Consider the following 26,397-nt stretch of genomic DNA (forward strand, 5'->3'; position numbering starts at 1 on the left):
TTTTTTTGTTGCGTAAAACTCAGGGCAAGGTGGTGTTACGCTCCATTCTCTCTCCTACAAATCCCACAAACCCTCTCAGTGGGGTTTTAAACAGCAGGGGTTCATGGGAAATGTAGTTTCTTGTCGAGCCTATTTAAAGAGGATGCTGGATGCAAATAACAAAAGGTGGTTGTGACACAAGCAAAATTACAGTCTCTGATGCTTTAAGAGTGTTTTGTTAACAGCATTTCAACATTAAATGATTTGCGTAATAGTTTTTCTTCCACTTATTGTATTGTTATCTTTCTGGACGACTCGTCTCTATTTACTTAACATTAATGTTTGAAATTAAAATATTCAAAGCATTATAATATTTTGAAAGATGTGAAACATTTTTTTAAAGATGTGAAACATCTAATCATTTGCAATTGCGACCTACCTGCATAAATAAAATACTATTTGTATAAATATATAAATAGAAACAAACATTACTGCAATTATTAAGTTACAATAGTGAAAAAACATTTATGTCATTACAGTAATGCAAATATTAACAACAACAAACATAATACTAATTCCATTACTAATAGTAATACTAATATTACTAATAACCCATTGAACCATAAGTGTGGTCATTTTAAATTTAACCTACCTGAATATACAATATACATTACTACAATTATGTATCAGTAATGCAACACTATATATATTATGAAAGCAATGCAAATTATAATAATAATAATAATAGGTTTTATATTTTATGCTCACATTCGTACTCAATATATTTATCTCATATAATTTAGCTCTCACAATTACATTAGTATTTTATGTTGTAGCATAGCTGGGAAATATAATTGGTGTTCTACTGTTATCTGTCGGCCTGTCAGCCAATCAGCGCACTCCGTTTCTAACGAAGCTGCGATTCGTCACGGGCGGTTGTGAATCAGAGGCCCCACTACGCCGGGCGGGGGAGCCTCTCTCTCTCTCTCTCTCTCTCTCTCTCTCTCTCTCTCTCTCTCTCTCTCTCTCTCTCTCTCTCTCTCTCTCTCTCTCTCTCTCTCTCTCTCTCTCTGAGTGTGCCTCTCTCTCTCCCTCTCTCAGCTCACACAGGGACAGAGAGGAGAGCGATGCGAAGGGATGTAAGATGGCAGAGCTACAAATGCTACTAGAGGAGGAGATCCCCGCCGGCAAGAGGGCGCTTGTGGAGAGCTACCAGAACCTGTCCCGGGTGGCGGAGTACTGTGAGAACAACTATGTCCAGGTAAGAGGCGACGAGCGGCCGGGGAAACGCGGAGAATGGGTCGCTGTTCTCCGTCGTGTGCGCGGCGCCGTGTCGGTGGAAGTGAGAGAAACCACAGGAAGCGCTGGTGGCAAACGAAAGAGATTCTCAAACCGCTACCAGCCCGTGGTGGCCTTCCTCCCCCCCGGCGGCTCGCTGGCGGCTGCCGGGGGAGAAGAGGCTGTATATGGGCGGTGTGTAGTGTGGCCGGTGGGCCCGGTGCACCGGGGCCGGGCTCCCATCTGAGGGGCTGCAGCTCGGGGGGCTGCTGCTGCTGGGGGGCTTTCAGAGGGTGTGTCGTTGTTATGACCAAGGGGTTTGTCATTGACTGTGTTCTGTGATGGACAGACATCTGAACACACATTTACCTCTGTTGTTACATTATCTGTCCTGTTTCACGACTGGAAATAAACGGTCCGCTCACATCCAGGCCACACACCAGCGTGATAAAGGAAGAAATAGCGAATAAAATCCATACATAGTGAATTTACTCGCGTGCAAGTAGCAAGCTAGCAATACTGTAAGTACATGGTAATATATGAATGGACTGTGGTTATAGCCAAACAAGCAATAAATACAGCTTAGTCACCATAAAGTCACTTAAACTGTGCTATGTAGTAAAGACACCTAATTAAGACTGTTAAAACGATGGGCATTTAATAGTATTCATCATCGGCCAATTAACACAAAGCTACTAACATCTTTCCTATGTCAGGTTACTTATTAGTGATGATATATTAGGCCATGTTTAAATTCTAAAAAAAGCTGCTCCAGATGCACACATCATTTAAAACATGAGCATGTTTGTGAATTAATCAGATCATTGTGTAGGGTAATAATAGATGTGCCTTTTTTTTCTCACGTATCTGGACTGTGTTAGGTGTGTGTGATGGGAATGGGATGACTCCCTTGTGAAAAGCAAGCGGGGTCATACCAGGGCATGGGGACCTCGGGTCAGATTGACTTTTATTACCATTTTACGAATGTGTATTGGTGAAGCTTGTTTGTAAAGCAGCCTCATTGTTGCCAGTGTCATTTCTCCACCTTCGAAACATTGAAAATCACAGTACAGCGATATTATGATGTGATTTTAGATGTGATTATGTGATATGGGATTTCAAGCCTGAAGAATTGCACTCATTTAACCTCGCCACCCTGAGCTCTGCCATGTAGTGTTCAGCAGTGTGAGCTGACATTTGTAGACCATCAGTTGGCAGAAGGTGTGAACAGCAGCGTCTGTTGGCAGACCGGCACAAGCCAGAAACCCCACAGTGGGCTTTTTTGTCTGTAGTGCTGAAGAAACTCACCATCATGCCATAATAACAGGTCTGTTTACTTAAGTGTGGTTGACGTGACAAGAAATGCAATGTAGGTGACACAGTTATTAGATACTGACAAGCATGCACAGCTCTGTACTGCAGCTGATGCCATTATCATTATGCAGAAATCTACCTGAGAGGTTTAATGTTCTGCTCAGAGGTTGTGCCCATTTCAACTTAGTCGCCAGTTTAGTTAAAGCAGATTTATTCGGGAGGAAATGTGGTGATAAATCAGTCAGAATACACAATTTTGATTATTGCTTATTCTATATGACCTCATTCAGGTTAAGGTAATCATAAAAGGCTTTTCACATGCCAGTGTCTTATCCAGTCTGTTAATATCAGAATAATGTGTTACTGCATGCTAGTCACTGATCTGGAGTCTGTCTTCAGACTGTGATGCTGCAATATTCATATTAGTATGTCAAAGCCACCAACACATATGAGGTGTTGCAGATACTGTAGACAAGCTTCATGGCTTTGGTGTATCTGTCACATACCATTTTATTAAGAAAAACAACCTGAGTGTTATTGATATTTTGTTCTGCCATGAAGGGAGGATGGAAATATCAAAATGGAAATAACTGTTGTGTATTTGAAATTAACAATGGAAGAAACAAGTTTAGTGATAAAGAACTTCTATGGTTCTGTGTTTTTTGGTGATTTCCATCCTCACTGCATGTGCATCAGATTACCTCAGTCTGTAACCCCACACGTTTAGAAATGTATGAGTCACATGTGACTAATGATCATAATGCGCTCTGATCAGTTTTTGGAAACCCCCTTTACTCCTGATTTTCAGAGACATTTGTGTCACATACTGCTGCAATGTTTAGGAGATTATTTTTGTTTATTTTGGCAGTATGTTCATGCCTGGGATATGAAGATGCTTGTATGTGGCTTCTCCTGAATAATGATTTCTTCAGGGACATGATGAACATTTTTCAGGAACCTGCCTGCATATAAACACACTGATAGAGTAAGAAGGGGTAGCTTTATTTTTCACCATCATTTATTTTTATGTATTCTGAATAAAGCTCTACATGTAACATAAAGTCTTTAAAACTGCACACCATACAATGCATACAATGCTTACATGTAAATCCACTCTGTGATGCTGGAGAAAATGAACTTCTATTCTTAGTTTGAGATACTTAAAATGGGCCAACTGAACAAAGTGACGGACTGGCACGTAGAACATTTTTAGCATGAAAGCAGAATTGAGCTTTGTTCATAGTTTTCTCAAGACCTTTGTGTACTAAAATAGCAGCTCTTTGAATTGAACATTTTTATGTTGAACAATGAGATCATGCTGTTTTTGGGACACAGACAGACATTTGCTTCTCTTTGTATGTAAATACACCCTAACATTTTAAAGCAAATGATCCAAAAATGATTTCAAAAATTTACTTTTTTCCAAAAGATGCATGAAGAATATTGGGTTAGATGGAGGCTCCTGACTCTGCTCAATAGTTCCTCTTTAAATCCCCATGTTTCCCCTTTGACTCATGTCTTTTTCTTCCATGACTCATAAGGTTCACGGTTTGCCAGTATCAGACCTCGTGTTCACTTTGCTATGCCACCCGGCAATCCCTGTATTTGTAATGCATTGTTAAGTTTCAGTGTGGTGCTTAACAAAAAGGGATTCAGAGTGAAAGTCTCTTTTGTAAGATTAATGTGAAACATAATATCTCAAAGCAGCAAAGTGAACAGATAGGGTAGCAAGAGATTCATAATGAACATTGTGTATAAGGGAGATGTAGGCTATTATATCCAGGGGGTTTTCTGTGCAAGATATTTTCAGATTATTTTAATTAGTTTGGTTCTATTTGAAGTTTTCACCTCTCCTCAGTTCCCTGTTAACGCCCCCTCTCCACTGCACGTACTACACTGTCAAAGATGAATTATATGTATGAATGTGTAACCATCTCAACACCATTGATAACCGTGGTGTGTAATGGACTCATGAGATTAACATAGATTACATTTGACTCTGCAGGGAGTTTTAGTCTGAATATGTCACTGGGAACAAGTTAGCGTTTTCCAAGCTCAGGTATGAGGACAGGCTTCTGTCTCATATCTCTGGGATCGTGCTGAGCAAGCCTGCAATGTTTCCTCTGCTGCCTCAGTGATTCGTAAACTGTGAGTAAGAGAAGTGCACAGTCAAGGGCTGACCTGCAGGTCCAATCAGACATCTGCAATAGATTTTGTTGCTGCAGGTGGTTTGTAAGGTAGCATGTGGTCTTGTAGTAAAGAGGTGTCATGGTACAGGCCACACACATAGAAATAAAAGCTGTTGGGTGGAAACCGCACCCTAAATTAACTCTATGGTTACAAACTCAAACGGCATTTGTTAGATAAATGCTTTGAAAGTAGGCTCAGAATAATTAGTGACTGAACAGTCAAATAAATGGCAACAGATTCAACTCAGCTGGTATAAGCTGAGGAATAGTTTGACATTGTTGGAAAATGTGCATGGTACCCTGAGAGTTAAATGAGAAATTGAGTGTATTTTCTATCTTTGGTTGGACAGCAATAGTGATGCCCTAGAAACACGCATGTCTAGAACTGGCTGACTGACAGCTGTATTAAAATACGCTATATGTGAGGTCAGAAAATAAGAGAAAGGCAATCAGATAAACGGAAGGAACCAACATGCAGAACGCTTATATGTCCAGATTGCTTAATAAACATAGTCATTTGGGTATTACATCATATTGTGACTCTTTGATCAGGCTTTAGCCACTTCACATTGTTGTATCTACTAGATGGAAGGGTGTGAATAATTTAACTTAAGTGATTGGTCAGTCAATCAAGTATAGCTGATTCTGAAATGTAATCATAGGAAGTTTTTAATGTTGGTTAAATTTAAAGTTATTCTGACAAAATTACATTATTTGAAGGTGATATGATATATAGTTATAGTTCAAAATCCTTTCCCCCTCAGCATTTAGTTGTTGTCTTTATTTTTTATTCACTATCTGAGGAAAAGAAAAATCAGCTCGATATTTTAAATGTAAATGCCAGTTGAAGTTCTACTTACAGAGAACGACTGACTGTCCTCTGATGGAGTAGTTCTCTTTTTGACCTTCCATCATCCCTGGTGTGTTTCCAAACTATAAATAAATATATCCATTCAGTCCCAATGCTATTTAAAGTTGCCAGGGAACAGATTTGTGAAATGTCTTGGCATTCCTGCTCACTCGGCACAACTCCCAACCTGCACCTGTCTCATGTTGTTCGTCTAAGCTATTCGGAAGTTACTGTTGTCAGATTCCAGGCTGCTTTGCATTCCACAGCGGTCACCCCACACAGTCATAAACTCCTGTCCACGTCCATTCAGAATATTAACAGATCATCGCCCTTTTACCGACCATGAGTTAATGCTCTTGCTAAAACAACTGCCCTGTCTAGGCCTGTCACGATAACACATTTTTCTGTGCGATTAATTGCCCCAGAAGTTATTGCGATAAGCGATAATATTGCCGTTTTGACACCATTTTCATCTTATATAATGATAATGGCATAATAATGCAAGTACACCCTTTCGAAGATCAATAAACTTTTATTTTTAAAGAACACTGGAACTGGACATCTGGAAGACATTTAAAATATCCAGAATTAATTAACAAAACATCCAAAAACAATAAATAAAATTATTTTAACCAAAAATGCTCTTGAATAAAAACCAAACACAACCAAAAACAAGGAATGTGTTTTAGGTGAAGATGCAGGTTTGTTGTATTGCCGCGTTTTGTCAATATTGTTTTCAAACAAATGCGACATGTCGGCTCGCATAGGTTATTTGGTTCGCCCCGGCCGTTGGGTTTGAAGCCGAAGTGCTCCCACACGGCAGCTGTCGCGTTCGGCTTAGAGACCAACTCCATCTTTTTATTCTTCCAAATGTTTTTTCTCTTGCTCTTCTCCTCTCGGGACTTCATGCTGCACTCTGCACTGTGCAACGCCAGGGCTCCGCCTCCCACATAGAGACCAATGCTACAAGTGACTGACACGTGACGAGGGGGTTAACTTATTGTGCCCTCAGCTCGGCCTTTAAGGCTGCGCTGCAGGAAATAATAACCATCACCAACTGAATGCCTAACCCTGCGCGCTGCCTTGAAGAAATCAGTTGGGGCAAAAAAACACCAATCCGCCGAGAGGGCAGATACACCGGATTAAAAACTTTTGATATCCAGTTACTTTGAAGCGTGCGGATGGAATTTATTGCAGCCGGCAAAAAATTATCGCTCATTTTAATTTATCGCGCAATTAATTGATTTATTGCATATCGCGACAGGCCTAGCCCTGTCACTCTCCACTCATTCAACTGATAGGATAGTAACAATGAAGAATGCAGTATTTTCTCTTGATATTTTAATTTCTCTTCCTCTTTCTTTGCCAGGCCCAAGACAAGAGGAAGGCCCTGGAGGAGACCAAGGCCTACACCACCCAGTCTCTGGCCAGTGTGGCCTACCAGATCAATGCCTTAGCTAACAATGTGCTGCAGCTGCTGGACATCCAGGCCTCGCAACTACGACGCATGGAGTCCTCCATCAACCACATCTCCCAGGTACAAACACCATGACCCCTGAAGATACATACGCACCAAGAAACAAAGTATTTTACATTCATAAAATGTAAAAAATGTTTCGACAAGTTCACCTTGTTCATGTAGTTGGAAATAACAACCAACAGAAAAATTGTATGTTTTCCTGCAAACCAAACTGTACTAACAACTTTTTAACAATTTGTATCCAGAATGTTGAATTAAAATTATTAACAAATGATTCTCAAATCCTTTATTTTTCTCAACTGCTGTGTTGGCAAGGCATTTATTTAAAACAGAGTAATATTAAACACTTCCTGTTCTTCCTGTTTCTAAGTGCATTATATTTTTGGTTTCTTTCTGACCTGGCTATATTAAATTAGCTGTTGATGCGGTGTGTTGAAAACGTACTGGATGTTGACTTGTTGTCCCTAACACAGTGTTCATTCAATCAGTACAAAAATACAGTGTTGTGTCATACTCTCAACATGTTTCTCATCTCATATAGAAATACTGTTTTGATTCACAAATTATTTCCATTTGATTCCACAAAAGCCTTTCAGTCACTCACAGGAACAATAGTCAGTGCAGCTTATCCGGTCAATTCTACATCTTAAACTTGTGATTTTCATTTGGGACTGTCTGTGATACTTGAATGTAAAGCTAGGATGTTTTGAATGATTTTGTATTTGCGTAATGTTGGATTGCAAACTGAAAAGTATGTTTCTTTGACCCCTTAGAGGGAGGCATCTGAGAACCTGACCCAACTTGTCAATCAGATGTAACTGGCCTCACAAGCATTTAGGCTCAGTATCGGTGTTAATCCCCATCCATACTTACATGCCTGAAGAGTCATATCACATGACCACTCACATATATTGGGCATGCTCGTGCTTTGTTGTAAAATGCAGAGGTTAACTGTACAACAGCTGTTATCAAAGAACAAAGGCTCAGCAATGCTTGGAATTGATTATCCATTTTGCATTCTACACTGGTAGCCAAGACTACTGGGTCATATAATAAGAGCCTAACAAAACAGCAAGGTTGCATCGTGACTGAAAAGACCCAATCAGCAAGCGTTTTTTAAGTTTCTTTGTCATCCTTTCCAAACATCTCCGCTTCTTCCTGCCCAGACTAAAACACAGCCCTGGAACTTTCAAACTAAGACGGGGCCAGCAGCATTTGCAAACTTCCTCATTCTAGCACCTCTAAAACTGTGGAGTAGTGTGTAGTAGTATGGATGTAGCTGTTCAAAGAGTGGTTGGTTGCAGACCAATGCCCTACTCTCTTAAATCATCTTAAGGCTGAGACAGTCTTGGTTCCATTGTAACACCATGGACTAAGATCCTTTTAGTTTGAACATTTCTTTGGGAAAATAAGCCCTGTCTGTAAGGATTAATGTTGCAAATAATTTTGTGTCACACACACAAAATTCCCGTATTGCAATAAACGTGTTTAATTCTAAACAGTCTGAGGCAATAATCTTCTTATACCTCTCAGCATATGCTTCAAGATATACTCAACGGTGTGCTTTTAATGACTTGAATATACTGTTTCACACAGGGTCAGCTTATGTGCTTTTAATGACTTGAATATACTGTTTCACACAGGGTCAGCTTATGTGATTATTTAAAGAAATCAACTCTTGATAATAGGTTATTAAAGCTTTGTAAGTCAAGCTGTCCTGAGAAAAGAGGGGTTTTAATGAATCAGCTCACATCACTGGTCTGCTGGAGCATCTATGCATTAACATTTATAGCACTCCCTGACAGTTCTCCCTGACTTATAGTAAGATTTTACCTGAACTGTGGAGGAGATTTCTAACCAACATCACACTGATGATAATCTAACTTCTACAATCTGTGGGGGGTTTGGGGGTCTTTTTGTGTTTATGTAGCATAGTGCTGCACAATATGTTAAAATCACTACATATTAAGGCTGCATGATACAACTAAAATGTACCGTCATTGCAATATCAGCATGTGCGATATACGTCGCAAAAGACGAATTGACCTTCGTTAAACGGTGTTCCATGTGCCATGCATGTCAATATATTTGGCCAATCAGATGGAGCCCTACTGCCCTAGATAATAAATTAAAGATATTCAGATCATTTGTGGACCTGCCCAGGGATTTTCCTGCATAGATAATTACGAGCCCCCTCCCCCTTTGGGTGTGGACCTGTCTGTGGATCCTGTGTCCTTAGCCATTTGGAATTTTCCAATAAAGCCATGCTGTTGGAATGGAAATAATGCCTTTTTCATGTCTAGTCTGCATAGATCACTCACTGTATAGGGTTTATGGTAGCCGTGAACCCAAAGCAGAAACATCATATACTTCAGCATTTGTTTCTTAATTGCAAATCACATCGTCATTGAAATATTAACCAACGTTATCTGATTTTTACCAAATATCGTGCCGCCCTAACAAATATGGCTCTCAAGCTGTTTTCTGTATATTTGAATAAAACCATTGTCTTTCTGATGATTGCTCAGCTACAATATGAGCATTTTGAGGGAAAACAGACACGCCTGAATCTTTGTGCTGTCTCGATCAGACACCACACATTATTTATTTGACATCAAATTATTATTTTGTTCCCTAACGCAACAGTGCACCATAACACATTCAAACATTATACAGACAGACAGAGATGGCAGGGGGCGTAGATCAAGCTGAAGCTGCCAGACCTCCATAGCCCCTCTTCAGTCCTGCAGTCTTGCTTCATCAGCAGTCCTCTCTCTGTCTAACACATGAAGCCTCTCTCTGTGCGCGCAGCCTCTCTGCCTGTCAGACAGTGAATGTCCCCGTCCTCTCCCTGTGTGCTTCATTAAGCCTGTCAGCATTGAAGTGAAACCCTGACGCCAGCACCCTGGCTCGGTTAGCGTATCCAGCTCCCACTCTACGCCACAGGCTGCTGGATGAAGCAGAGTTAGTAGCAGTAATGATGAACAATGAGAGTCTTCTTTTGATAAGAGATGGCAGCGGTGCTCTATGTGTCTGATATTTCTTCAAATATTACAGCACTTGAGGCTCTCTCACATTGTTGTGAACACTTGACAGCCAACTAGTGCGGAAACTGTTCAGTCAGTCACTTATTTGTGGGTGAGACTGAGATCATTCGTCTCCAAGTATCGAGCAAGAAACTAACATCTGACAGCTGAATTGACATAGCATGAAAGCAGAGGTGTAACTAATATTATTAACAATGGATTCCTTCCAGTGAAGCCAGTATGCAAAATAAATGAAGCCTTCATCAAAGTGGTGGGGAGAAAAAATCAAACAAGGTTTTACTTATGCAGTAAAAATTGATCAACAATTCACTTTGTATACTGTGTAATAAAATCACTGAATATGTAATAACATCTTACTTCAGTAGAGAAATGATAGAGCTGCAGTAGAGTAGAACAATGCTTTAATTGAAAATCGGATTAAGATGAGAAGAGGACACAGGAGATTCAAAATGATAATTATTGTTCTAACTGTGACGGTAAAATGAACCACATCCTCTTTTGGTGTTGTGCTTATAATAATCAAACATGATTGCAGTATAGGTTATTTACCAACCAATTGACGTGGGTGGTTGCAAATTTAAAGAAAAAGATATATATGTAGATATCTCAGGGCACAAATTGATTGAAATTGCCTTTAATTGCTTGAATCTAGAGAAAAAATGGTTTTATTTGATATTCATCTCATTCACCTCTGCAGGGCAAATATTATTTATTCTAGTCATGATGTGTCCAAGAAATTAAATTAGAATTAGCTTGGTTGTTCCAAGGTTATTTTCCTGGCTTAGTTTGTGCAAATTGTCTTGACTTGAGAGAGTTACATGGGCGAAAGAGGAAGGTATTAAATCATTGCTGCCAAACCCAAGTCCCCTATCTATAGGATTTGAGAGCCCACAGCAGAGAAGGCTGCTATACCTGAATACTGAACAACAGCGTGTTTAATCAAAGCAGAGCTGAAGCAGTCTATTTCTCCTCTTTGTGTGTAGCAACCAAACATACTGGTTTGCATTCAGTTATTGTGTCTGAGCCTAAAAACAGCGTGCCAGCGAACAAATTGGAACTACTTCTTTTTGATTACATTTCCATGGAAAACATAGAGGACCTTCTCACAAGTCTTTATACTCCTCTTTTCCATTTCCTGCATTCCCCTCCGCCTTTTTGCTTTCTGATTTGTCTCCTCCTTTTTTCTTCAAAATTGTCATTCATCAGCTCAGTGACCCACTTCTGTCTCTTTCAGCTCAGTTTCAATTTATCAAAAGTAGCAAAAATCGAATTGTGTAAATTAAAAAAGGATAATGATACATCCAAACAGCTGAAAGGGCTTCATCCATAACTACCACGTATTTGTGTGCCAAGCCTTACATGAGATCATGGTGTATGAAATCATGCGTCTGTTGACACATCTCAGTTCAGTCTACATCATTATTTTCCTCCTAACAATAACACAGCAACAGCAAACATACCACCAGCTTGCTCCACTGGGTGCAGTAAAGAACGATTTGCCTAAGCTCAGATTTTTATGCTAAAGCATAAGTATAGATCTGACATTGAGCGTTACAGCTGGATCTGTTCTGTTTCTTACTATTACAACAGAAAAGAGAGTGAGTGAAAGAAGGAAAGACACACAGAGTTAAGGATTAGTCAATCTCAGAGCCTGTCAGCTATCGACATTAGTCTCTGGAGCCAACGGACAATGGTTTGGTACAGACAGCCAATAGCAAGGCCAAGAATCTCGTACACTGTTACATTCCGACTAGTTTGTTTTTACACACGAGTCGAAGGTTTCACACAAAACGCAAACAAGCTCTTAGCTACTCTCTATTAACTGCTATCTGCACATAAATACAGATCAAGTAGCTGAGGCATTTTCGTCAGTATGAATCTGCTGGCAACCAAATCCTGCTCAAATGTGATTGGTCAAACTCGAAATGGAAACCATAAGGATTCTGGTTCTAGAATCTTGTCCCTCGTCTACAGATTCTGCATATCCAAATGTAGAATCCGTTTAGGTAAATTATATCTAGATGTTGTGTAAAGATTACCTCATTTTGATTACAATATTTCTGGAATCTGCTTGTATTGGAAATAGTGAAACGAAGCAAAGAGGATCCAGTCATGTCCCTACTGATGATTCAGTGTGTCTCCATTGTCAAGACAAATGTATTATTGTAAAACAGTAACAGACGGTGGATGGTTACGTCATTTTTATTTTGCTGTACAGTTTAAAAGGTTTAGGCCTAAATCTGGAGACCTTAAAGTAAATTTTTCACAGTGTCTATCCCATCACCACCTTCCTTTCTTCTTTACTTTCTTTTGATCGTGGCAGAAGCTTCTACTCTTACATGGTTTCTGTCTCTATCTCTTCTCTTTTTCTCTCTGTGTCTCTCTGTCCTTTTGAGTTTTCATCACCTTCCGTAATCTGCCCTCCGCCTCTACCCGCCTGTCACTGACAGGAAGTAGGCAGGTCTTTTTTGTCACTTCCCAACTGAAGCAGGGCGTGTCGCTTCAGTTTCCTCTCCTAAAGAAAGAGCATGCTCTCTACGTTTTCACAGAGACGCACACAAATGGAGTTTCTGCACAGCAGGAGGGAGTGGCGGTTGTGGGTCAACATCACAGCAGCTCTCAGACTTTCAATCTCTCAGTCGGCTCCTCCAGCACCCAGAGAGAGGCGGTTGCAGCTGTGCAACTGTCTGGTTGGGTGGTTGACACATATGAGCGGTTATTGATGTCTCACCTCGTTGCTGTGTGGGTTTACTTACAAAAAATGCAGTCACACATACACACTCGCACAGCAATGTGTCTTTTGCAGTGTATACTGTATATACCCTTAAACTCATCTGCACTCTCCTCCCAAGTTTGACCTCATACTCAACAGATGAAGCCCTCCATCTTCCCTCGTGTTTGTTTTTTCATTTAGTAGGCTGCTCGCTACATCTCTCACTTCTTTCAATTTCATCCATCATTCATAAATTGAAGGGCAGTCAATGCAGGCGCTTGAGTGACGATGACTGAAATTGCGGTGGAGATGGAGGTCACTGGTGTCTTCAATTGGCCCTCGAGTGAGGGGTTAGAGAAGAGAGCTTTGTGTAAACGGCCCCGGGGTGTAGGCCAGTAGAGCAGTTCAATAGTCTGGACCCAGAGTGTGAGTGTATGTCCAAGCATTGGAAGGACTTGGGGATTTTAATTCCACAGAGGATTCAGTTGGAGAATATTCAAAAACAATTATCCTGTACATATAAATGCATTATTATTATCTTTGCTATTTTTGCTGTGGCTAATTAATATCACACAATACGGGGCTGAACAGGGTGAATTGTAAATTGCATTACTGTAATTATAGCGGGTGTCATAGTAACGGAAATATATATAGATAGATGGATGGATAGATATAGATAGATAGATAGAAACAAACAAAAAAACATACGCACCAACCATTGGACCGGTGTGAAAACAAAACCTTCTTAGTGGTGGTAAGAATCATGCCTGTCTCTAATTACCTTTCTAAAATTAAGCTGTTTATTTAGCAGAATTGACCGAAAGCAAACTAAACCCTTAGATATCTGTTTTATCCCACCAGTCATTGCCCCCTTCTCTTTCCTCTCCTGCAGACGGTGGACATTCATAAAGAGAAGGTGGCACGCCGGGAGATCGGCATCCTGACCACCAACAAAAACACCTCTCGCACCCACAAGATCATCGCCCCGGGCAACATGGAGCGGCCGGTGCGCTACATCCGAAAGCCCATCGACTACACGCTGCTGGATGATGTGGGTCACGGTGTCAAGGTAAGATTTCTCTGATTGTTATTTTAAAATAAAATCCCTGTTGCAAGCAGAGCAAACTCTATAGTCAGAACAGACTTAAAGGTGATTTAATGAAAATATACTTTTTTACTTGCTGTAGCATCCTTATATGTGTTCTTTTTAGCTGCTGCTTTTTAAAAAGCAATTTGAAACTCTTCTAGCTTCTCCACATCCAGACTGCTGCAGCTGCTGTGAATCCCAGACTCATTACTGTGATATATTGTCTTGATTTGCAGCGTCGATTAGACAGGAAACACGTACTTAGTGGAGTTCACACCTTTATGTGAACAAGCTTTGTCTGCAGGATTGTCTGCCGTCATGACTCACTTACACACTGCAGGTCGATCAATACACTGACCTTTTTGTTCATTATGTGTAGAGAACCATATAAATGTAACAACCCTTGAATACGTTGGTAGCAGACCATGGCTAAAAGCTTTGTTTGTCCTTGTTTGTTCATGCCAAAGCTGGAAGTCATTAGTGTGTGTGTGTGTGTGTGTGTGTGTGTGTTTGTGTGTGTGTGTGTGTGTGTGTGTGTGTGTGTGTGTGCGTGTGCGTGTGCGTGTGCGTGTGCGTGTGCGTGTGTGTGTGTGTGTCTGTGTGTCTGTTTGTCAAGTCCAGAGTGTGAGCAAGAAAGAGACCTTTCAGCCAAGTGTTACTCATACCATCACATTGAATTGAATCGTGGGAAAATGTTCCTTCATCCTTTTTTCCGGCTCATTCTTCCATCTTTCATTCTCTCTCCCCATGATCCATCCGCTCTCTCCTCCCCCCTCTTCTTTTCCTCTTTTACACTGCAGTCTGTGTCTGTGTGCATTAGACGACTGTGTGTACACACATTCATGTACATTGATTGTTTGTATCATAAATTTCTGCTGTGAGTTTGAGACGGCCTCTTCATCCCTCTCCCCGTGTCTGTCTGTTGAGATAATGGCTGTCGGCTGATTTTCAAACATCCGCTAATTCAAATTCAGAAGCTTGTGTTTCCTCCTTTGAGAGCTGGCTCACTGAGAAACATTTGTCACGGCCCACTTTGCAAATAAAGCATCATTCATGGAGGTTGCAAATTATAGATCACTGCAGAAATCAGTGCAGACCCGTATAGATGCCAGAACATGTGCAATATTTTTTCCTCTTTCATTATAAAAAAGAAAAACACAAGCTTGAAATCTGTAAAATTGCAGTTTTGGGAAGTTCTGGATTTGGAAAGCACCTTCATCGTGTTGGTTGTTTTTAATCCGGTTTAGATCATCATCATCATGGCTATTGGTTTGTTTTGAAATCTCTGATTTGCATCTGTGACCTTGCTTGTGCGGTGTTTCCCCTCAATTATCTTGAGTGGCGGTCTGCCATAATTAAATAAGTCCTGCCACAGTTTTATAATATACCAAAAAATATTTGACACTTCTCATAATAACATAAAACATCTCAAACTGTTTTGCTCAGTTGCTGTATTGTATAGCTGTGTGCTGCGCTATTTGCAGCGTGCTTGCTCCCGTACAGCACGCTCATGCTACGGTCCATAATGTTGTTACGGCCCATGCAGTTAGACACCATAGGCATTTCATGTATTGATGTGGTTCTGCTTGTGTATTTGTTCTCCAGTCCAATTTGTATTCTTGCTGTGCAGAAAACAGCAGCTTATTAGCACTCCAACCTTTCAGCCTATTTCCTCCTGCCTTGGTGGAATCCCCAGAGCGAGGAAGGCAAGATTCCGCCTCCACATCCAAATAATCAGGGGAACTCACCCATGAGTAGATGGGGAGTCAGACTAAAGCATGGAAAATACCCATTCACACATTTACGGATGACTGTGCTCAACCTTTCACAGTAATAGGCTTTATTGGCGTTAGTGGCAGTTACCAGGGTGACATGTTTAGCCACGCCGACAGTCTGAGCACCTCACTCCTGTTATTTATGACCTCACCGTTTCTCAGAGCAACACTTACAATGTCAGCACAGCTGCGTCAAGTCAAGCCACCGCTCAATTATTTGCAGTGTGTGTCTGAGGATTGAAGTAACTCTCACTGTGATTACAGTCTGTAACACATGTCGAGACACTGATGAACACAGACTAGACATACTAGTGCTGATATGTACAGGGTTTAGTGTAACAGATAATCTGCATAATAAAGTCAAGAATGTGAAAGTGCTGAAACAATTACTTACTACATTGCTACATATTGCATCAATTAATCAATCATTTAAGCTCATGATCATGAACCAACATTCTCTGGTGTCAGCTACAATTTTTTTTACAATTTGTTGCTTTTCTATGTTTTATACAATCAAACATTGAAATATTTTTTGTTTCAGATAAATCAAACTATTTAAATATGATACGTATGCTCTGGAAAAATGTTAATGAGAATTGGTATGGGCCATTATTGTAGACAAACTATTGACAAATGTGTCTCAAATCTGTATTAGATTTGAAAGAGTGTAAAAAAAACAACTTACATGTATTGAAATCCATATGTGTGTGTTAATGGATTTGTACATGTGTAAGTCAATATATGCAAATATGTCCCTACATTCACAAATCTCATATTACAGAGATTATTTTACACGTTCACCAATCTGAACACACATGGACGGATTGAGACTCACATTTGTCAATGGCTTTGCTACAATAATGGCCTCACACATTTGTTTTGGCTATTTTCTTATGATAATGAAAATTGTTGGTCTAAATGTGATGAAATATGTGAATGTTGTGCATAATGCTGATGGTTATGGAGCTGTAACAATTAGGTTTTCATACACAAACACACTGATAAATACCACATTAGAGTTTGATTGTGGTTATTTTACACTGATATATTTCTTTATTTGTCTCCTTGATGTGCTATACAACTCTCTTACTCTTTTCCTCAATACACTTCTTCCACTCTACATACTGTATCTAAATGTTAATTGACGTAGAGCAGTTTAATCAAGATGCTTAACTTTCATGCTTGCTCTCACTAAAATGATAATACAACTCACTTTTTTAACGATTAACCAATGAGCATGTTTTCTGTCTTCTCTCTCCGCCTGCTTGCACTCAGTGGCTTAAAGCCAAGGTAAGAAATGTTTGTCTTTCTCTTCTTTTTATGACCTATTGATAAAACTAAAAAAACATACCAAGGTATCCATGAATTCGGTTGTCTTTCAGATGCAAAACAGACATGATTTTAAAGGTTAAATGCAATTTAGTTTACATGGAACAAATATGATTCCATGCATGAACTGATTTATCCCTGTGCAGTAAAGCAGAATCATTTTAATCTCCTGTTAACTGTTAGGTGTGTTTGACTAGTCATAAGGTGACCAGTTGACCTTAATACACCATTATAACTATTCCAAGTATATACATGTGTGGACCATGGTAGGTTAAATTGAATGTGTTTGGTTTGTTGTAGTAAATTAAAGAAAACTGAAAACAGGAGATAATGAAAATTATATTTGCACTATTTATTCTTCAACATGTATTCCCATCTACTGTATCTCTTCATCCATACACCCACAACCAGTTAGTGACATCCCATTTGACTTGTTTCTTAGTGTAAGACATTAGTCACATATTTAGGGGTGCTTTCTGTGCTTCTCCTTCCATCTCTCTCTTCGCTTCCTTTTCCATATCTTTCTGCCAGTTTTTCTTCAAAACATTATGCCTTTATAAAAGTAAAGATGAGATACTAATATGAAAATAACCCACGTGTTACTTTTACTCTTCAGCCCTATCTATAAGCATAGGGAACAATGGCGTCAGCTATTCAGATTACACAAAAGCAGTATTTAAACTCATCTTTGCTCCCCTAGCAACATGGGAACAATGCAGCAGGGCGAGGAGGGACACTCGCTAGGACCAACCCCCCGACACAGAAGCCCCCAAGTCCTCCCATGGCTGGTCGTGGTACCCTGGGGTAAGAACTTTAAGCAGTTGTGGTAGTTTTTAATATGCATTTAATTTGTTAAAATTGGTGAAATCTACACTGTTATACAGTTGTTTTGACACAGTTTTAAATGGTTATCTATGACACCAGGGTCAGCAGACTATGGCTCCATAAGCAAGTTCTTTATCTCTGTGCAGGCGTAACACTCCCTACAAGACACTGGAGCCTGTGAAGCCCCCAGTGGTGCCTAACGACTACATGACAAGCCCAGGACGACTGGGCAACCACAGCCCAGCACGCACAGCCTCGCTCAACCAGAGGCCCAGGACACACAGGTAGCATAGACCATCTCCTCTTATGCCTGAAGCTTATATATAAACTGTTTGGAAACCTTTATACTCTGATGGACCTCAGCTGAATATGTTTCAGGGTGCTGCTGTTGTTTATGCTGCTTCTATGTCACACTGTTATTGTTTACTGATTATTTGAGCTTGTCCACAAATAATCTGTTGCCACAGTGACTCTAATATTGTTTTGACGAAATGACATAAGCGGTAGTAATGATGGGATGTCAACTGCTTTGAGTTGACATCCCATGATTCTCACATATGATCACCATTAAAGACTCTCTCTCTCTCTCTGCAGTGGCAGCAGTGGGGGCAGTGGCGGAAGGGAGAACAGTGGAGGCAGTGCAGTCAGTCTCCCTCTGGCAGTTCCCACCCCCTCCCCTCCCAGTTTGGGGCAAGGTGAGCCTCAGCATCTGTAATTTCACTGCTCTAGTGTCCACAGTATGAACTTACTGGTTTGAAAGCTGTTCTCTGTCTCTCTGTTCATTCACGTGCTTCTCCCCAGCAGCAATCCTTTTTATTGAAGCCTTATTTTAGTGCCTGACAAGGGATTAACAAATAAAATGCTTTAAACTAAGGCATAAGTCTCAAACATCAAGTTTTATTTATAGCTTTATTGACTTATTGCTTTGAGTAAAATAAACTGAATTTAAATACTCTTATTATACCAGCAGCAACTAAAAGTGATTTATCAGGCAGGTGTTTTAACAGTGAGTTATAACGTCTCTCCTCCCCTTCTCCTGCAGTAGCAACGTCCTCAGCCTCAGTTCCCCAGGGCCCCGGCTTGGGTCCCATCCCCATGTCCCAGTTCGGCACCATCTCCCGCCAGATCTCCCGTCACTCCTCCACCACCTCCTCGGCCTCCATGGTGTCAGCCACCGGCACCTACCGCCGTGCACCCTCCGTGTCCTCCCAGCAGCCTCACGTCAACGGGGGCCCTGCTTACACACAGAACTCAAGTAACTCAGATTTACTGTCTTGATATGAGTTTGTTATATACTGTGTGGTTTATTAAATGGTCGGTATGATGTAGTGTGTAAAATAAGGGTTTTGATAACAAGTAACAACAAGGGAGTATTATCTTAAATTTCATTCACTGGCATTCAAAATATGCAGAGCAGCCTTATCTCAATATAATTAAACTTACATGTAGAATTCAGGCTATATTGATACCACTAGGTTTTATTTAAAAACACATCATTGCTGGTACAGATACGCCTGGCGTCCACACTACTCCGGAGTTTTAGAGCTGCAGAAACGTTCTAAAAAGTTTGATCTGTGTTTTAGTTCCAAAAGTGCGGGTCTGTGTTTTAATCTGGACAGGCAGGAACAGATTTGTCTGGAAACAAAGGGGGAGACACTCACAACTGCTTGCTGAGTGGGTCTTTTTGGTCACAACTTGCTATCACACGACCCCCATCTGGTCAAAAATGGGTTCTCCACAAGTCTTGGCTACTTGTGGAGAACACAACATTGATTATCAATCTCCAAATGCTGCTTACCATTTTCTTAGCTAACTGCTGTTGTGCAGTTAAATTCTGAAGTTTACAATGATACGACGGTTTACATTTGTAGGAGATGTTATTCATTGGTACAAGGTTTTCAGGCTTGTTGGTATGGACGGGTGAAAACACCATTTTGAAACAAAAACCTACTCTGTATGTATCCTCAGCCTCTCCTATAGCTGCTCCTCAACTGCTAAAATCAGTCCTCTGGGTCTAAGAGATATGCACGGGCTAGCCCCTGCACAGGCAAATGAAAATTAATTATGAATCATAATTACTGAAGCAGAGTGTTTCATTACCATTTCTAATTGAGTTATGACATTATCATTTAAGTCAGCTGAAGTCAGTTTCTTTTTTAAGACAGAAAGAGAGGCATTTCAGGGCAAAAAAAAACCCCATCAGATGATCGGCAAGGGGGATCCCAGGAAATATGTATATTTTCTGTTGGAGGAGTAGAATTTATTTTGGCAGACATTACTCCCGGCCATTCTCCTCCGATGGATCCTGTCTCAAAGGACAAGCACAAAAACGCAGGAGGAGGAGGAGGAGGAAGAGGGTGAGGCTGTCTGTCTTGCCTGGGAGGAGAGAGACTATGATGCTGAGTCTGTATCAGCCAGGGACTTAAACTGGGGCATCACATCATCTCTGCCACTGAAAATTAATTAAAGTAAAAGTAAAGTTTGGATTTCAAGCAGCTGTAATAGAAGTTTCACAATAAAAAGCCTTGTTCTGGTACGAGAGGCAGCTCATTGATCCCTCAGGGTGTAGCTGTGGATGGATGTGGCTGTGCGATGAGAGCAGGGTGGAATAACAAGACATTACTAGCCAGTGAGATTACAGACGCCCCTCCATTGCATGTGATTTATGAGTCAGACCTGGCCTGTGTGTGTGTGACATCATGTCTTTGAGTGTTTCTCTTTGTGTCCATCCATTTATCTACTCTGTAAAGACAGCCGAACAAAAAGCTGCTTTATAGGGGCCAAAGAGAGACATTATACAGGTACAAGTTCATTCAGTAAACGTTGCTCTTGATCCATACACACCGCTCTAATGAGCATTTAATGAAATTCTGAATTGGGTCAGATCCAGATGCTGCAGCTACATGTCAATGCTGTTGTGGGAACAAATGTCTGCTAATGCACTCTCACTTGTCACTGTAGCACATTGCAGCACTTCCACTGGAAGCTAACACTGCCTACAGACGCTGACTTGGTAGATTCTCAGACTGAGAATAAAAGCAGCTTTAGCCCAGCTTGGAAAACGCAGCACAAAAGAACACTGACTGTTACGCTTGCTTCACTGTTTCACCTGCTCACAAGCTTTTTGTCTTATTCTTTCCTCATCATCCTCCACTCTGCTTTTTGCGTCACTCTCTCTCTCTCTGTCCACCACCTCTATCGCTCTCTGTCTCACTGCTGCTCGTCTGGCTTCTCTGGGTGTTGCTGCTCCAGTGTCTGTGGCTCCTCCGCCTCCTCCTCCCATGGTCCAGCTGACCCCACAGATCCCACTGACCGGCTTTGTAGCCAGAATGCAGGAAACCAGTAAGTACTCAACACAGACATAGGCATGCACTTACACTTATCAAGGAAGTCACACAGTGGGCTACGCTCTATATGTAGTTAAATGCACAAATATACATTATATACACACAGTTGTAAAGTCACTCAGTATCAAACTATGAAAGCATACACTTACAAAGATGAAACTACAAAACTACTCACATCCACTCACTCATAGATACATTTGCACTAAACACACTGGGACAGCAGATAGGGCTGGAAAAAAAACTGTATGTAATATAAAGTTCTCCAGTGACATATAACCAAATGTTCATCCAACCACCACCTCAGTAGTTTTAATTGGTAATGCAGCGCTATAACAGCAAAGGAAATACCATAAACTGTATATAAACATTGACGGCACATTTCCACTTCCTCCTACTAGCTAGAAATGAAGCAAAAATGTCCTTGCGCATTTGAAACCAAAGTCTGCACAGTAGTGATCATGGGGTTGAGGTCCCGCCCAATATACATGTCAGACCAATCAGGAGTCAGCTTCAGCTATCAATCTTAATTTTTCACCCTGTATCAGAAAAATGAAAACTTGAGCATACACCAAATGTGATATGAACTACCTTGAGCGTAAATATATTTAGTATTGGCTTTAATTCTTTAGTTTGGTCCATATTCCATCCACTAATATGGGCGGGGTTCATAACCTGCCCTGCAGCCAGCCACTAGAGGGCAATTGAGATACTTTGCCTTCACTTTTTGGAGCCATCATATCGTCTCTCTATATATACAAACAGTATGTTGTCATCATGGTAACATTTTCATTTGAACAGATTTGAGGTTATTTGCTAATATTCTAGAAACATGTAAATAGTCATATATAAAATAACTTTCATCACACCTCTTTTAATTCTTCTGAAATGGTGTCTACAAACCGCCTCACATTTACACCCTGCTCCGGGGCTCACTACACTCAGTACACCTTCTCTTGCACTCTATGTGGGGTTGAGGGAGAGCACTCGCCCCTCGGACGACTTTCGGTCTGTCGCCATGGTGATGAATGGGTCACTGAAAGCGTGCGACCTGTACTCTCTGTCCGCTGGAGAGAGAAAATGTGACCTGAGTGCTGTGTCCTGATTCTCCAGCCGCCTGTCTGCAGAGATGCAGCTGTGCGGAGATGTGGGACAGTTTGTACCTGTCTGCTCAAACGTGAGGAATTCTGACATCCCACTGAACCAAAGCACTTTACTGAACACGAGTCTTGCAGTCAGATAAGGAACAGATTATTCTAATATCTTATTGAAATTATGTGACCAAACATAGCTCTTAAGCAGGCTTCAAATAGTCCATTAAAATGTTTTATATTATGAACAATAATTATAAATCAGTTTTTATTAAAGTTTAACACTTATCTCTGTCTAAGAAGTCTTCACTGTCTTTTCTGTGTCTGACATATTTTACATTTCCGACAGCAGAAACAGGGAATTGTAAGTAGAAGAGGAACTGTCAAGTTAATAAGAACAGCAATGTCTACTTTGATCTGATCTTATAGATCACCTCCTTAATAACATATTTTAATAGAGATTTTCTTGCCTTTTCTTTCTTCCTGAATTGTAATTGTCATCACATAGGGAATTCAGTCAGATATGATTCTCGCCTACTTGATTCTTTCACTGTGACTTATTATAATACAAGATGTGTTTACACAGACCTTTAAAGGGAAAATGGATAACACCAATACAATCCAAGATGAGTTATGTTAGAGTAAAGCTTTTATTTTAGCTTTTAATGCTGAAACGGATAAAGTCATTTGTTAGACTAGTGGAAAAACAGGTATGTTAGCACATAGGAACTGAAGTCATGGACTAAATTCAGTCCTCTGCTGCTTTATCACTAGTTCTTAATCGCACAAGCAGGCTATTAAATGAGTGAGATAAAAACGTGCAGTTTTTCTTTAATCACTGAAGTTGAAGCTTCAGGGAGACTTGCTCCTAGGGGACACTCGTATCACAAGCACACACGTAGCTCAATGACTAAAGGCACAGTGGGAGCAGTGGGAGCAGGTCAGAGCCGAGTTAAGCTTTTAAAACCACATTTTCTGTACAAAACCAATCCACCCATTTAACCACATTGCGGTTGTGTCAACAACAGAGAGAAAGAATGTGTCCTTTCTGCTGAACCCTTTAGATCTCACTAAACTGACTAACAAAGGACATTTGGGGCTTTATTAACCTGCAGGACTTTCAATATATTATAAAAAACACATGTGATGAGCATTTTTCAGCTAATGACTGTATCTTATGGTAATTGCACTAATAATTAGATATAATAATATTCCTCTCTCAAAGTTCCTTGAGGTGCTACTTCCTGTCAGTGTTGAAATATAATTTTGTCTATGTTTGAATTTACAGAAAATATAATGGAAATAATTGAATGAATATATATTGAGAGTGGAGTGATTATGACCCCTGATCTGAATGTGTGTAATAGTTTAGAGAACTGTAAACCACGAGTAGATGCTGTGAGATAACTGCCTGACTAAAACTTTGATAAGACCCTAAGCTGCCCTCTAATGCAAAATTACATTACTGCACGCTTAAGAGGACATTTGATGTAAAACTGAAGCAGCTGAAGCATTTATCATTATAACAAGGTTCAACCTTATTGATTAAGATGATGATCTTCTCTTGTAAAAAATACAGTCTAGAATATTGTACATGCTTCTTCCACACAGTAACATTTGTTGTTGCCAAATATAGTTAAATCATCAAATGCTGTTGATTTTTCCAGGTTTGATGTAGCTAACAGAAATTGATAACAGAAAATCATCTTTGGAAAAAGCATTGAATTTTGAAATGGGAAAAAGTTATGAAAATGTTGCTGCAGGAGATTTTCAATTCCCTCCGATTAGATCAATGTTGTTTCTCTCTTGTGCTTTTTTCATTTTTCTTTTTAACGTCCTCTCTCAAACTCTTCTTCTCCTTCAGTAACAGACAGCCCCGCCCCGCCTCCCCCTCCTCCACCCGAGGACTTGGGAGTGTTTGAGGAACCCTCTCCTCCTCCTCCTCCCCCACCCGTGGACTACGAGGAAGAGGATGCATCCGTGGTCCAGTACAATGACCCCTACTCTGACGGAGACCCCCAATGGGCCCCCAAGATTTTTTTAGAGAAAGGTTAGTGAAAAAATGAATATATATTGTTTTATTTATTCTTCTCCACTCATGAGGAAACAAATTGTTTTCACTCAAACTGTTTTCTTTTCTGCTTCTTTCCAGTTGTGGCCATCTACGACTACAGCAAGGACAAGGAGGATGAGCTGTCCTTCATGGAGGGATCCATCATCTACATAATCAAGAAGAACGATGACGGCTGGTTCGAAGGCGTCGCCAATGGCGTCACTGGACTCTTCCCAGGAAACTACGTGGAGTCCATCATGCACTATGCTGACTAAAAAGAGCAGGACACACAAGCAGTACTGCAGTTTGGAGCACAGATCAAACCCTGAAGATGTACAGATGTATGCAGTGCAGCAATAGCATTCATTCAACTCCTGTTTTCAATGAAGTGCCATGGTGAAGTCTTTGGAATATACTAAATGCTTTTCTTTTAGGGGGAGCTCGTGCTTCCACGGTTATGTTCCAAAAGAAAAAAAGTCCAAATGAAGGAGGGGGTTTGAAGCTTTGGATGACTGTGGTCTGTTCGTTTACACTGTCGGTTGGACTCTTCAAACCAGGTCACATTTAGCCTCACAATAAATTACAATGAATCAAAATCGTTTCAGAGAACACCATACAAATATGGATGTAGTGTTACTTTGGGTATGTGCAACCAACGCTTCCAGTATTTATTGCACACAGTATACAACTGAGATTTAAAGCCACATTTAAGAAACAAAAAATCTGAGATTTTGAGATATTTCAAGGAAAAACACCTTTTTTATTTAAGGAAAAAGCAGGAAGCAGAATCCATGCCTGAGTTCCACTCATTCTGCATTCAAAGTCTTGTTCTAATTTCAGTGGATATTGAAAAATAATGAAACCACTCTGAATATCATATCAATAACCTCGCAGTCAACCACTAACAAACATTTTCTCTACAAAGGATTTTATTCTTGTAATATTACAATGTAATTCTTGTAATAATACAACTTCCTTCTTATAATATTATAACTTCTCGGAATATTGTGACATTAATCTTGTGATATTACAACTTTAACCTACTACAACTTAATTCTCTTGATCTCAGATTGTTTTCCTTTACGTGGCCTAATACTCTGTACGTAGTAGCGGGCGATCCAACAGTGAAGTATTACCACACTTTGACCAGAAGTGGCAGTGTAGCATGGTGATGACAAAATGCTCCACAGACTGTAGACCAGCAGACCAGCTCCTCCCTTCTTTCCAGAACATCCATCTCTTCTTCTCCTCATCAACATAAAAAAAAAGACTTAAAAGGACACACAAACATCAACAAGTGCATTAGGACACGACTGAATGTCCCATGCTGTCGATGTCCAAATCACAAGATGTTTAAGACGTGGGTTGAACAAAGCAACCTGACGTTGTGTATCTACTATGCTCTGTGTCGGTGAGTCGCTGTTAAAAGGGTGAAGTGAGTGTATAGACTGCATTACAAAAAAAAAGAAAGAAACCCTTTTCCTGTTTGGAGATTCTTTCCGTTCTCTAACGGTAACGTGTACATAGACTAATGTGAGAAGCTGCCAGTACATTTGTCAGTTAGTGTGTTTCACCTGTGAGTTGCCAGCATCAGTGGAGGTGGTGCCAAGATAGTTTTTTTTATTTTTTTCATTGAATATTAATTCCATTCATCACTCACAGTGCCGTTTTAACTTCACCCAGGCAGAGTGGCTGTGTACAAACATTTATTTTTCTGTGAACTCACAGTTTTTTATCTTTTCGATCACTGGCACTTTTTTTGCCGATGCTGTCCAGCTACTGTAGCAGAGCTCCGACATGTTTCCTGCTTCAGAACGAGAAGCAGAGAAAGAAGGACTAACTCGTATGTTTTCATGTTTTCCATTGTGTTGGAATAGCTGCACTGATTAGTTATCGACGACTGTGAGGACTAGGCAACATAACAGTTGACCTCTGAGGAGTGTTTTTACATGTGTTGACGTCTTCTGCTGTTTTGCGGTTGATGGTGTGGTGCTTCACATCGGTGCTCAATAACCACAATCCCCATTACAGACAACCTCAAAA

General features: G+C 40.4%; 1 protein-coding gene across 17 annotated transcripts; it reads left to right on the top strand.

Moving 5' to 3' along the window:
• Nucleotides 1-1,093: 1,093 nt before the first annotated feature.
• On the top strand, nucleotides 1,094-25,058 carry LOC133018529 (abl interactor 1-like). 17 transcript variants are annotated; one of them, XM_061084923.1, is made up of 11 exons: nucleotides 1,094-1,240; nucleotides 6,980-7,147; nucleotides 13,743-13,919; nucleotides 16,988-17,002; nucleotides 17,742-17,845; nucleotides 18,013-18,150; nucleotides 18,461-18,561; nucleotides 18,924-19,121; nucleotides 21,119-21,208; nucleotides 24,166-24,351; nucleotides 24,454-25,058. In XM_061084923.1, exons 1-11 carry the CDS (start codon nucleotides 1,124-1,126, stop codon nucleotides 24,627-24,629), a joined length of 1,470 nt encoding a protein of 489 aa, XP_060940906.1. In that variant the 5' UTR covers nucleotides 1,094-1,123; the 3' UTR covers nucleotides 24,630-25,058. The 17 variants fall into 17 exon arrangements, with proteins under 17 accessions (XP_060940906.1, XP_060940907.1, XP_060940889.1 ...); XM_061084906.1 differs by having other exon boundaries at nucleotides 1,121-1,240; nucleotides 18,461-18,570; nucleotides 18,894-19,121; XM_061084908.1 differs by having other exon boundaries at nucleotides 1,121-1,240; nucleotides 18,909-19,121.
• The last annotated feature ends 1,339 nt before the right edge of the window (nucleotides 25,059-26,397 follow it).

Source organism: Limanda limanda, chromosome 13 (assembly GCF_963576545.1).
Source record: "Limanda limanda chromosome 13, fLimLim1.1, whole genome shotgun sequence".
NCBI lineage: Eukaryota > Metazoa > Chordata > Actinopteri > Pleuronectiformes > Pleuronectidae > Limanda > Limanda limanda.